The sequence below is a fragment of the Seriola aureovittata genome, chromosome 5 (genome assembly GCF_021018895.1).
Source record: "Seriola aureovittata isolate HTS-2021-v1 ecotype China chromosome 5, ASM2101889v1, whole genome shotgun sequence".
Lineage (NCBI taxonomy): Eukaryota > Metazoa > Chordata > Actinopteri > Carangiformes > Carangidae > Seriola > Seriola aureovittata.
The window spans coordinates 30159290-30172355 of NC_079368.1; the positions used below are offsets into that span (position 1 = coordinate 30159290).

Genomic DNA, 13066 nt, shown 5'->3' on the forward strand with positions numbered 1-13066 from the left:
CATCACAGAAACACAGGAATGGATGAACCTCCTAAAAGGTAATATTCATCTGCATCCCGAAGGACCGCTCCCGACAAGAAACCACGTTCAACGGCAAAGAAATGTGGCTTTCCACCGCTGGAGAAGCTCCTGAGAGTAAAGAGATGCGGTTTGATGCCGAGCTCACAACTTTCCTGGTGAGTAGCATCCATGTTAGCTATTAGCTAAAAGTATAATCAGTGCAACGACCGACAAACATTTCAGGTGGTGATATTGACGTTGTGGACAGACGTTTTAGCGGTTAGTAGGATTGTGTCTGTTGCTCTCGGCTGTTGTGCAGCTAGTGACGTCAGTAACTTTAGGCTCATCTTGTAACTGACTGTAACTTGAGATTGTATGGAGCCAGTAGACCGTGATTGTGAACTGTTGTTGGCTGTAGCTATACGTGTCCAGGCTCAAATTAGGGTCAAAATGATTTTGAGCTTGTAAAGTGATGTTCACAAATAATTCCAACCTTTGTAAACCTGTAAAATAAATCTGCACGAGAAATTCAAGTTTGCGTATGTGAAACAATTGCACTTGTGTCAAAGAGATTTGTATTTGTTGAAAGTCTGAATCAAAACTCCACAAATGATCAGTGTTGAGGTTTAACAAAGACACTAAAAGAAGAAATGGATTTGTCAACATCTGTGTGGTGATACAGAGAAGAAAACAGTAAAACTCTGGTCAAAAGTTCCCACAGTGACACTGAAGTAACAAGGATCAAACTTTGTACTTGTCAGTGTCTCACACTGGGAATGTTGCTCACTGAGTTTTACAGTTTTCTGCTTTTTATCTCTGAACACAGACGTCCACAAAAGCTTTTCTTCTTTCCCTGTGTCTTTGTTTCACCTCACCACTGATCATTAGTTCAGTTTTGATTCACACTGTCTCAACAAATACAAATCTCTTTGCCACAAGCACAATTTATTTTCACATGCACAAACTCGAATTTCTCATGTAGATTTATTTTCCAGGTTTACAAAGTTTGATTTACAACTACAAATATTGTTATTTGTGAACATCATTTTACAAGCTCAAAATCATTTTGAGCCTAATTTGAACCGGGGCTAAGTCGTTCAGACAAGGCTGCAACTGGGGGCGTGAGCTAGCCGCCGTTCCCATTAGCATTAGCATTTATTTTTTTAAAATTTTTTTCTCCTTTTTAATTGGTGAAAAAAACAGGGACAAACAGAACAGAGGGTCGGGGCTAGCTTGCTAGCATTTGCATTAGCACTGATCATCAGGATTAGCTTCTTTTGTACAATAATGACATTGATTACAATTACAATGCTAACAGTGATATACATGGCAGCAATGCACATGTGCGTGTACAGTATATATACCCCTCCCCCATTCTCATTAGCTTTACCATTAGCAGGTAGCTTTACCATTAGCAGCCACCTACCAAGGTGCTTGGTGTTTTTCCTGTATTGTCACTGTTGAAGGACGGACACATTTAAACATTTCTATCATGTTTGTTGTTGATTAAAGCAACATAGAAAGTCTTTGATTAATTACAGATTCAGGACAAACTTCAGTGTGTTTTGATTTCTATACTGTGCTGCTGCTACTGTTAAAATTCACACCAGACACGCTCCATAAAAACCATCAACAAAGCAAAGCTTCATGAGAAACTTCATTTCACATTAAAACTGCATTAATTTCAACACGTGTGTGTGTGTGTGTGTGTGTGTGTGTGTGTGTGTGTGTGTGTGTGTGTGTGTGTGTGTGTGTGTGTGTGTGTGTGTGTGTGTGTGTGTGTGTGTGTGTGTGTGTGTGTGTGTGTGTGTGTGTGTGTGTGTGTGTGTGTGAGATAAACCATTTTCCTGCTTTCCTCCCAGTGCATGCTGGGATACATTCCAGTACTTCAAACTTTTTTGTTTGAAGTTTAAATGTTTAATCTGATGAAAAAAAGATTTACCCTGAAATTACAGAGAATCTTTAAATTGTTATTATGAACATTAACCTTTATAACAAGCTACATTTTTAATTACAGATAATTAGTCATTTTACACAGATTTGTTTGTAATTTAAGAAAGCAGAAAAATACTGTTTAAATAAAACAGTAATTTGTCTTTACAGAAATGTGAAATAAATGTGATTCATTATTATTGGCACGATGATTAAAAGAGAAGTTTGGCTGTTAATTCACATCATTTCTGTCATTTTACAGACGTTTGTTCACAATTTAAAAAAAAAAACAGAAAATTACTGTTAGAAAACTTATTTTTTTTAGTGTGTGTGTGTGTGTGTGTTAATTACACGTTATATCTGGTTTGAGGGGGGGCTTTTGGGAGATGCTTGTTTCCATGGCAACCACAATAAGGATGAGGAGCTGCATCTCTGTTGCTGTGGCAACTGTGCATGCTGGCAGCAGATGGGGTGATTTTAAAGCAGAAACAACCACAGAAGAAGAGCAGCTCAGTCTGAATGGTTTGATTTCTTCTTCTGCTGCTGCTTTTATTACACTCACATGAAGTCAGGCTCACAGTGACCCACAACACCAACTGATCCACAACCACATCTTAACTCTGTTGTCACAGTTTGAGAAACCCCCCCCCACAATGGTATTTATAACATCATACACACACACAGATGGAGACGCACGATCAAATGTGTCCCATCTGTTGACGTGAGTTACATGTTCTGACTCCGACATGTTGGTGCTTTTATACTGACAGTTACAGCAAATCAAATCACATTTTCACAGGTAATAATATGAACATGCAGGTAAATACATGTATAGGCTCATGTGCATATGTATAAATACATACATGTGTATGTGTGTGTGTGTGTGTGTTTATGAATATTATGATATATTATGATGTGATGAAAAGCTTCTTGAGGTCAACCAATTGTGTAATATATTGAAATATACAATTTATGTATATGTATATTTGTGTGTATATATATATATATATATATATTTATATATATATATTTATACACAGAATCAGAACAATTCATAATAACAAATAATTAATAATAAATTTAATATAATAAATTAGATTCTTCAAATAAAATATTTAATGATTTAATCTGGATGAATTATTTTAATATCAAACTGTTTAATAAGTGGACTGAATGAATGAATAAATCCAGACATGCGCAGTAGATTGATAGAATCACTATAAATGTAGAAACAGCCTCTGAACTGTGACCGCGCGCTTCATTAATTCACAAGCGCTAGAGAGATGACGCTCGTGTCCGCGCTCCAGCGGTCGCGCGCCTCCTCTCCTCTTCGTCCGTGAGCGCGCGGAGGCAAGCGTCAGGATCCAAGGACAGACCGCGGGCTCGCGAGCATCAGGTCATCTGGAAGTCCGCGAGGATCACGAGCCTTGACGGACCGAAACCGAATAAAACCGAGAGCAACGAGCGGGAAATAAAGTGACGCGTTACCGGGGAAATAATATTTAACGGATGATTAATGTTGATGAAAGGAGTCGGTGAATCAACAGGACCAGACCGGATCAACAATGTCAGCGGGCTTTACCCGGGACTGAAACAGCGGCGACTCGGTCCAGACACCGGGATCTGTCCTTCCGCTGTGGGACGGTGACGGCTCCGAACGGTACCGGAGCTTTTTACCGCTTCAACGAGCAATTCATCAATTTATCAAGAAAAACAAAACAAAAACATCGACCTTTAACCCGACGGACCCGAGACAGAGACCGGGACCGAACCGGAGCCGAACCAGCGGACGGTACCGGACTGAGAGCGGGAACACCGGAGGGAGCACCGTGATTTAAATAAATCACAGACGGTGAAATCAACAGGAGACCGAGCGCGCGACGCAGCTCTGTAACGGAATCTACAGCGGGGCTTTTAATTTGAAAATCTGGTGCAACCAGGACCAGGACCAGGACCAGTGAGTCAGTCTATCACCAGTGTTTCTGTGTTTAGGTCACGTGTCAGAAAATTAGAATTAATCCATAAAAAAAAAAAAAAAAACTGGTTGAAATTCATCCTGTAACGTTTCTGTTAAAAACATCAAAATAAAAGAAAACAGAAAAAACACTTTCATCCTCTTCTTCCTCTTCCTCTTCATCTCCCTCTGCTTTTTATTCCTCCTCTTCATCCACTTCCTCTTCTTTTTCTTTTTCCTCTTCTTCATCCTCACCTTCCTCTTCTTCCTCCTCTTCATCTGCTTCCTCTTCTACTTCCTCTTTTTCTTCCTCTTATTCATCCGCTTCCTCTTTTTCCTCTTCTTTTTCTTCTTCCTCTTCTTCATCCTCACCTTCCTCTTCTTCCTCTTCCTCTTCTTGCTCATCTTCCTCTTCTTCTTCCACCTCTTCATCCTCTTCCTCTCCTGTTGACGTCAGTGTCTGTTGGAACATCTTGGTTCCCTGAGTTGAGTTCACGGTTCCCTGACTCTGTTCCTCAGCAGGAACAGCTGATCACAGTGGTCAGTTTATTAGGAACAGCAGCTTAGACTGAGATGACTCCTCCTTCATGAAGGTTCTGATGTTCAGACTGTCTCAGACGTGTTGACTCACCTGTGTGACCTGACAGGTGTTTCTAGTCTGTGGAGTCTGTGGTTTAGACAATAACCTCCTCCTCCCTCTCCTCCTCCTCAGTGGAGCTGCGTGGCGTGCTCCTCCTCGCCGTGCTGCAGTGCTGCTCGGTGGCACGGTGCGGCTGCGAGCCTCGGCTGGTGAACATCGGCGCCGTCCTGAGTCAGAAACGTTACGAGCAGGTGTTCAAGGAGGCGGTGAGCCAGGCCAACACGCTGTACGGGAAGGACAAGTTCAAGATGAACGCCATCTCCGTCACACACAAGCCCAACGCCATCCAGATGGCTCTGTCCGTCTGCGAGGACCTCATCTCCAACCAGGTGGGGACGCTCTCATCTTCACTGATCTCGACGCTCTGCTGCCTGAGGCCAGCTGCACAAAACACCTGGAGTTTTCTACTTAAGTCTGACACTTGAGGTTTAATTTCTCCTTAGCTGAGGGAGTAACGGAAGCTGCTGCTCAGAATCTCTTAGAAGGTTTCCTTAGTTAGGGAAAATTGTTAAGGGATTTGCAGCAGTGAAAGAGATTTTACAGCAGTAAAATTCTATAGTTTCCATGGAGATGTTTGTTTGCTGCTATTATCACTTGAAAATCTTAACTTAACCTAACCCTTTTATTTTAAGGAAACCTTAACTCAGACAGAGAAGATCAGGAACAATAACAGAATCAAGAATAGAAACAGGAAGAACAAAACTCAGAAACAGAACAGAAAAAGGAAGAACAACAGGAAGAGGAAGTAGAACAGAAATAGGAACAAGAACAGGACAGAGACAAAGAACAGAAACAGGAAGAAGAACAGGAAGAGAAACAAGAACAGGAACAAAAACAGGAATAGGAACAAGAATAAGACTCAGAAAAAGGAACAAGAACAGGAAGAGAAACAGGAACAGGAAGAGAAATAAGAACAGGAAGAGAAACAAGAACAGGAACAAAAACAGGAATAGGAACAAGAACAAGACTCAGAAAAAGGAACAAGAAGAGGAACAGGAACAGGAAGAGAAATAAGAAAAGAAACATGAACAGGAACAAGAACAGAAACAGGAGGAGAAACAAGAACAGGAAGAACACAAACAGGAAGAAAAACAGGAACAGGAAGAGAAACAAGAACAGGAACAAGAACAGAAATAGGAACAAGAAGAGAAACAGGAACAGGAAGAGAAACAAGAACAGGAACAAGCACAAGAAAAACAGAAACAGGAAGAAGAACAGGAAGAGAAATAAGAACAGAAACAGGAATAGGAACAAGAACAAGACTCAGAAAAAGGAATAAGAACAGGAACAGGAAGAGACACAGGAACAGGAACAAGAAGAGAAACAGGAACAGGAAGAGACACAAGAATAAGAACAAGAACAGGAACAAGAACAGGAAGAGAAACAGGAACAGGAAGAAGAACAGAAACAGGAGGAGAAACAAGAACAGGAAGAGAAATAAGAACAGGAACAGGAAGAGACACAAGAATAAGAACAAGAACAGGAAGAGAACAAGAACAGGAACAAAAACAGGAATAGGAACAAGAACAAGACTCAGAAAAAGGAACAAGAAGAGGAACAGGAACAGGAAGAGAAATAAGAAAAGAAACATGAACAGGAACAAGAACAGAAACAGGAAGAGAAATAAGAACAAGAACAGGAAGAACACAAACAGGAAGAAAAACAGGAACAGGAAGAGAAACAAGAACAGGAACAAAAACAGGAATAGGAACAAGAAGAGAAACAGGAACAGGAAGAGAAACAAGAACAGGAACAAGCACAAGAAAAACAGAAACAGGAAGAAGAACAGGAAGAAAAAGAACAGAAACAGGAAGAGGAACAGGAACAAGAACAAGACTCAGAAAAAGGAACAAGAAGAACAGGAACAGGAAGAGACACAGGAACAGGAACAAGAAGAGAAACAGGAACAGGAAGAGACACAAGAATAAGAACAAGAACAGAAACAGGAACAAGAACAGGAAGAGAAACAGGAACAGGAAGAAGAACAGAAACAGGAGGAGAAACAAGAACAGGAAGAGAAACAAGAACAGAAACAGGAACAAGAAGAACAGGAAGAGAAACAAGAACAGGAACAAGAAGAGAAACAGGAAGAGGAACAGGAACAAGCACAAGAAGAACAGGAACAAGAAGAGAAACAAGAACAGGAACAAGAACAGAAATAGGAACAAGAAGAGAAACAGGAACAGGAAGAAGAACAGAAACAGGAAGAAGAACAGAAATAGGAACAAGAAGAGAAACAGGAACAGGAAGAGAAACAAGAACAGGAACAAGCACAAGAAGAACAGAAACAGGAACAAGAACAGGAACAGAAAGGTGGGCAGAGAAAGGACAAATTGAGGCCAACATGGCGGAGAGAGAGAGAGAGAGAGAGAGAATCAGAAACATGGAGATGGACGTCAGATTAACGTCCTCTCTCTCTGCAGAAACACAGATGTAATAATCCCTCCATCCTCCCAGAGGAAGGATGGAGGGATTATAGAGACAGACACACACTCTCTCTCTCTCTCTCAGTGCAGTATAACAGTGTTGTCTACCTGTGTGAAACACACTTCAGCCTCATTGGTTCTCTGTGTTGTGTTTTGTAGCTCAGTTATAAGAGACACTGAGACCTTTGATTTGTCCTCTTCTCCTCCTGTTTCACTTTCTGTTGTTTAGTTAAAACAGTTTCAGGAGTTAGTCAGTCTCACTTCCACAACGAAGGCTACAGAGAGGAGTCTGTATTTGTAGGTTTGTTTTGCAGCAGCGGTTCCTCAGATCAATTCAATTTCAATTAACCAGTAACGGTAAAAGGACCTACACTTGCTCTTCTTGCTCAAAGCATTACAATACTTGGCACATTCACCTATTCTGACATCACACACATACACTGATGGGACAGCCATCAGGGGCAATGTGGGGTTCAGTATTTTGCCCAAGGACACTTGGACATGCAGACCTGAGGAGCCGGGGATCGAACCACGGACCTTCTAATTAGTGGACGACCCGGTCTACCTCCTGAGCCTCAGTCTTTATTGGCATTGCCATTTTAAATGTGTCGTCAAAGAAGCACAATTACCATCATTCAATGTACTTAAATTATCAAAGAAAAAAATATCAATTACAATATTGATATAATTAAAGACAGTATAATTATTAATAGAAATTAAAGAATAAATTGATAATTAAATAAAGTAAACAAAAAAAAATCAATAAACTCATAAACATACATATATATTGTATACATATACAGATATACACATACGTATATGGAGGAGCAGTGATGTCACAGGAAAAGTAATAAAGTATTTCCTTAAGTTCATATTTTAATAAACATTAAAAACAGGAATTGTGAAAAGATAATAAAATGAAAATAAATCAATGATTAATCATCAATAAATACTTCAGATTTAAAATTTGATTTACAAAAACAACATAAACCTGGATTCAATCTTCAATTTCCATTTTCTTTTTCAAACTGCTTCACCTGTTAGCCAATCCATTTAGCTCCATTTATTTTGATGGATTGTTTGTACATTTATAAATTTTTGAAGTGTGAATCCAGGAATGTATTCCCATTTTTAAAATCTCTTTTCGTATAGTTTTTCTATTCTATTATTTATTCATGAATCAATAAATGTAATGATAATGAGAGTTTTGTAATGCGCTTTTTGTGAATCTGTTTCTAAATCTGAAGTATTTACTGATGATTAATCATTCATTTATAAATTCTTTTTACAATGCCTGTTTTTAATGTTTATTAAAACATGAAATTAAGGAACAAATACATTTGGTTTCTATATTTTTATATATAACTGTTTTCTGTTGTGACAGGAAGTGTCATATTTAGCAGCTGCACATTCTGTCTTTTTCCCCAGAATTATGGGTAATTTCTCTCTGTCTGTTAAACTTTTAAATTCAGGGCATTTTCTTTTCAAATTCGGGGTAGAATTCCTCCCTAACGTTTGTGTATTTTTGACAGTGTGAGATCTCTGACTCTGAGGAACAGGCCGCTCTGTACCTTCAGTCTTACTTCCACGCAGACTCTTCTACGATCAGGAGGTTACGCCAGTCATTGGTTTTGGCCTCAGGATGTGTAGGTGGACTGAGAAAATAAGAGCATCTTTAAATGAAACCACCCTCTGCTGCAGGTGTACGCGATCCTGGTCAGTCACCCTCCACAGTCCAACGACCACCTGACGCCGACACCTGTTTCCTACACCGCCGGTTTCTACAGAATCCCTGTTGTTGGGCTGACAACGCGTATGTCCATCTACTCTGACAAGGTAACTTGAACCACCTGATCCTGATCCTGTCTCTGAGGTGTTCCTCAGGGCTCCATCCTGAGGACACCAGATCTTAGGACCTCAGTAAACGGGAACAGAATCTGAACTAGAGAAAATAGTCCCCAACCAACACCTTCCTTCTGTTTGTTTGATAAAAACTATAGTCAGCAGCTCAAATTAGTTTTTAAAAATATATGTGAAAAAATGTATTCAAATAAAAAAAATAAAAATATTAAAACATTTTTTTATATTAAAATGGAAAAATATCAAATATTTTTATTTTTATTGATATTTTAATAAAAAATATTTAAAACTATTTTTTATTAAAGAATATTTAAATATTCTTTAATAAAATATTTAAATATTCTTTTAATAAATATTTAAATATTTTTTAAATAGGAAATATTTAAATAAAAAAAAATTAAATATTTTTTATTTAAAACTGTTTTGAAATATGTTTTAATAAATGAAAAATATCAAAATATTTTTATTTTTATTGCTAATGTTTTAATTAAAAATATATTTTTTTAAATTTAATAAAAAATATTTAAAAAAATTAAAGGAAAAATTATTAAATAAAAATTCTTTAAATATTGTTTAAATATTCTTTTAATATTTTAATATTTTTTAGATAACATTTCAACAATTTTTAAAATAAAAAATATTTAAATATTTTTTTAAATAACATATTTCAACAATTTTTAAAATAAAAAATATTTAAATATTTTTATAAATAAAGAAAAATGATTTAATATACACACAGTATACATATAGTATTGTATTTTGTATATTTCCTTGCAGTGTTTATCTTATTAACCCCATGAGGACCAGTGTGATGATCCAGGTTGTGTTCAGGTGTTGCAGTAAAATGTCCCACATGTTCAGACTGTCCTGGTTTGTCTTCAGGCAACATTAAGTGCCGGTTGTAGATTATTTAGACCAGTTTGTCCCTGTTCAGAGACATGAGCTCTCAGTGTCTTTCAGCGTCTATCAGCGTTACAATATTAATGACATCATCAGTCCCAGAATATCCCAGCACTCCCAGTGAGAGGATTCAGACTGGAGATGAAATATTCACGTGTTTATCAGTCAGAGCTTCAGGTAAACCAACAGTGAGTAAGCAGTGAGGTTTATGTGTTCACTGTGAGTCCTGGGACACCGTCACCACACAGTGTTGAACTGCTCCGTCTTCTGCTGTTTGGACTGATTTAACAAAAACTCAGCTCTGAACCACACCTGCTGTTTTTAATTCATGTGATTTAACATTTAGAGCAGCTGTTTCTGTCTGATGGACTGGAGCTCAGATCCATAAATATAGATTCATTCTCTTTCATCAGTCAGGAGTCGTCATGAATAACAAGCTTATGAATCTATAGTTACATCATCATCATCATCATCATCATCATCATCACAACTAAATACTATAGTCTATACATTAATGTTGTTGCACCAAATAGAAACGTCAGGAAACTATAAACTTCTGTCTGAATATCATTTATTCTCAGCTCATTATTTCTATTTAATTATTATTTTACTGACTCAACTTTGTCAGTTTGTTTTTCATGTTTTCTTGTTTCAACATTTCATCCTGGTTGTTTCTGTGGTTAAAGGAGGATTGATCCTCCAGGTGTTAGAAATAAAGTCAGTCTGAATAAATCTCAGTGTGAGTTCAGTCGCAGTGTGAACAGCAACAGAACGATGTGGTCCGTCCTCCACACTGACCTGAGCTCAGTCTGTGAAACCGTACGTCACATATACAACACATTTACGTTTTCCATGTCCTCCTCCTCCTCCTCCTCCTCCTCCTCCTCCTCCTCCTCCTCCTCCTCAGAGCATCCACCTGTCGTTCCTGAGGACCGTGCCTCCCTACTCCCACCAGGCTCATGTGTGGTTCGACCTGATGAGGGAGTTCAGGTGGAACCACATCATCCTGATTGTGAGCGACGACCACGAGGGCCGAGCCGCCCAGAAGAGACTGGAGACCCTGCTGGAGGAGAGAGAGACCAAGGTCCGCTCACACACACACACACACACACACACACACACACACACACACACACACACACACACACACACACTCAGTATAAAGACACGCGTGTGCTGTACGTCATGTGTGTTTATGTAACTGTGTGTGTTTTTCTCTAATCCAAATGTGTGTGGTTTTCATTGCATGAAGTGGTGTGTGTGTGTGTGTGTGTGTGTGTGTGTGTGTGTGTGTGTGTGTGTGTGTGTGTGTCATCAGTCCACCTCTCCGTGCATCAGACTGCAGTTTCTCTTCTCTAATCTGTGCAGCAGCAGCTCCCCCCTCCCTCTCTGTGTTATGGTTTGAATCAACTTTATTTAGAGTTGTCATCAGAGCGTCTTCACTCCTCGACCATCTGAGATAAAGACGTGACGCTTGTTTCTACTTAAACTACAAGAAGAAGCAGAAGAAAACAGACAGAAGGATGAGATCAGTCACAGATTAGAGATATTTCTTATGAATAAACTCATGATCAGATAAAGACAGAAACTTCAATCCCAACACATGTGTAACTGTCTGTGTGGAAGTTTTCCTTCTTTATTCTGGTTTACAGCTTTTATCTGTAAAGTAAGGAAAGATTCAAGGTGCGGCTTTAGTTTCTTCTTGTGTCCCGGGCTGTTAACCTCCATTCTACTGAACTGAGTCTTTACTGAGTGACATATATAATCAGCTGAGGTTGAGCTGACTCTGGATCTGTGCAGCAAAAACCATTTCATTAGGAAAAACACAAAGGAATGAACAAGTGAAAAAGTCTCATGGTGGCGTCAGAGGGTTAAAGGTGAGGAGCTCACACCTTTTACAGCTGCTCAACATCCAGCTGCAGGTGAGGTGATGAAGCTGTGGACATCAGTCCAGTCTTTGTCCTGGAGACAGACTCATAGATGTCTCTGCCTTTAGAGAACTGAAACTGCTCTCTGTGTCCTCCATCCTCCTCCATCCTCCTCCATCCTCCTCCATCTTCCTCCATCATCCTCCATCCTCCATCATCCTCCGTCCTCCTCCATCATCCTCCATCATCCTCCATCCTCCTCCATCCTCCTCCATCATCCTCCATCATCCTCCATCCTCCTCCATCCTCCTCCATCCTCCTCCATCATCCTCCATCCTCCTCCATCATCCTCCATCCTCCTCCATCATCCTCCATCATCCTCCATCCTCTTCCATCCTCTTCCATCCTCTTCCATCCTCCTCCATCATCCTCCATCATCCTCCATCCTCCTCCATCATCCTCCATCATCCTCCATCCTCCTCCATCCTCCTCCATCCTCCTCCATCCTCCTCCATCATCCTCCATCCTCCTCCATCATCCTCCATCCTCCTCCATCCTCCTCCATCATCCCCCATCCTCCATCCTCCTCCATCATCCTCCATCCTCCTCCATCATCCTCATCATCCTCCTCCTCCTCCATCATCCTCCATCCTCCTCCATCCTCCTCCATCCTCCTCCATCATCCTCCATCATCCTCCATCCTCTTCCATCCTCCTCCATCCTCCTCCATCCATCCTCCATCCTCCTCCATCATCCTCCATCCTCCTCCATCCTCCTCCATCATCCTCCATCCTCCTCCATCCTCCTCCATCCTCCTCCATCATCCTCCATCCTCCTCCATCATCCTCCATCCTCCTCCATCATCCTCCATCATCCTCCATCTCCTCCATCATCCTCCATCCTCCTCCATCCTCCTCCATCTCCTCCATCCTCCTCCATCATCCTCCATCCTCCTCCATCATCCTCCATCATCCTCCATCCTCCTCCATCATCCTCCATCCTCCTCCATCATCCTCCATCATCCTCCATCCTCCTCCATCATCCTCCATCCTCCTCCATCCTCCTCCATCATCCTCCATCCTCCTCCATCATCCTCCATCCTCCTCCATCATCCTCCATCCTCCTCCATCATCCTCCATCATCCTCCATCCTCTTCCATCATCCTCCATCCTCCTCCATCATCCTCCATCCTCCTCCATCATCCTCCATCCTCCTCCATCATCTTCCATCCTCCTCCATCCTCCTCCATCATCCTCCATCCTCTTCCATCCTCTTCCATCCTCTCCATCCTCCTCCATCATCTTCCATCCTCCTCCATCCTCTCCATCATCCTCTTCCATCCTCCATCCTCCTCCTCCATCCTCCTCCATCATCTTCCATCCTCTTCCATCCTCCTCCATCCTCCTCCATCCTCTTCCATCCTCCATCATCCATCATCCTCTTCCATCCTCCTCCATCCTCCATCATCCTCTTCCATCCTCCTCCA

At 40.6% G+C, this 13066-nt stretch overlaps 1 protein-coding gene across 13 annotated transcripts in view; it reads left to right on the forward strand.

Moving 5' to 3' along the window:
* The first annotated feature begins 3073 nt into the window (after positions 1–3073).
* Positions 3074–13066, forward strand: part of grin1b (glutamate receptor, ionotropic, N-methyl D-aspartate 1b) — a 59278-nt gene continuing 49285 nt past the window's right edge. For 11 of the 13 annotated variants that reach the window (XR_008827863.1, XR_008827864.1, XR_008827867.1 and 8 more), the window contains exons 1-4: positions 3074–3889; positions 4599–4855; positions 8654–8788; positions 10620–10796. Coding sequence is in view for 5 of the 13 variants with exons in the window: in XM_056376641.1 (XP_056232616.1) it covers position 3889; positions 4599–4855; positions 8654–8788; positions 10620–10796 (570 nt within the window). In the remaining 8 variants the exon portion in view is untranslated. The remainder of the gene's footprint in view (positions 3890–4598; positions 4856–8653; positions 8789–10619; positions 10797–13066) is intronic. The other 2 variants (XM_056376644.1, XM_056376645.1) reach the window with 2 other exon arrangements.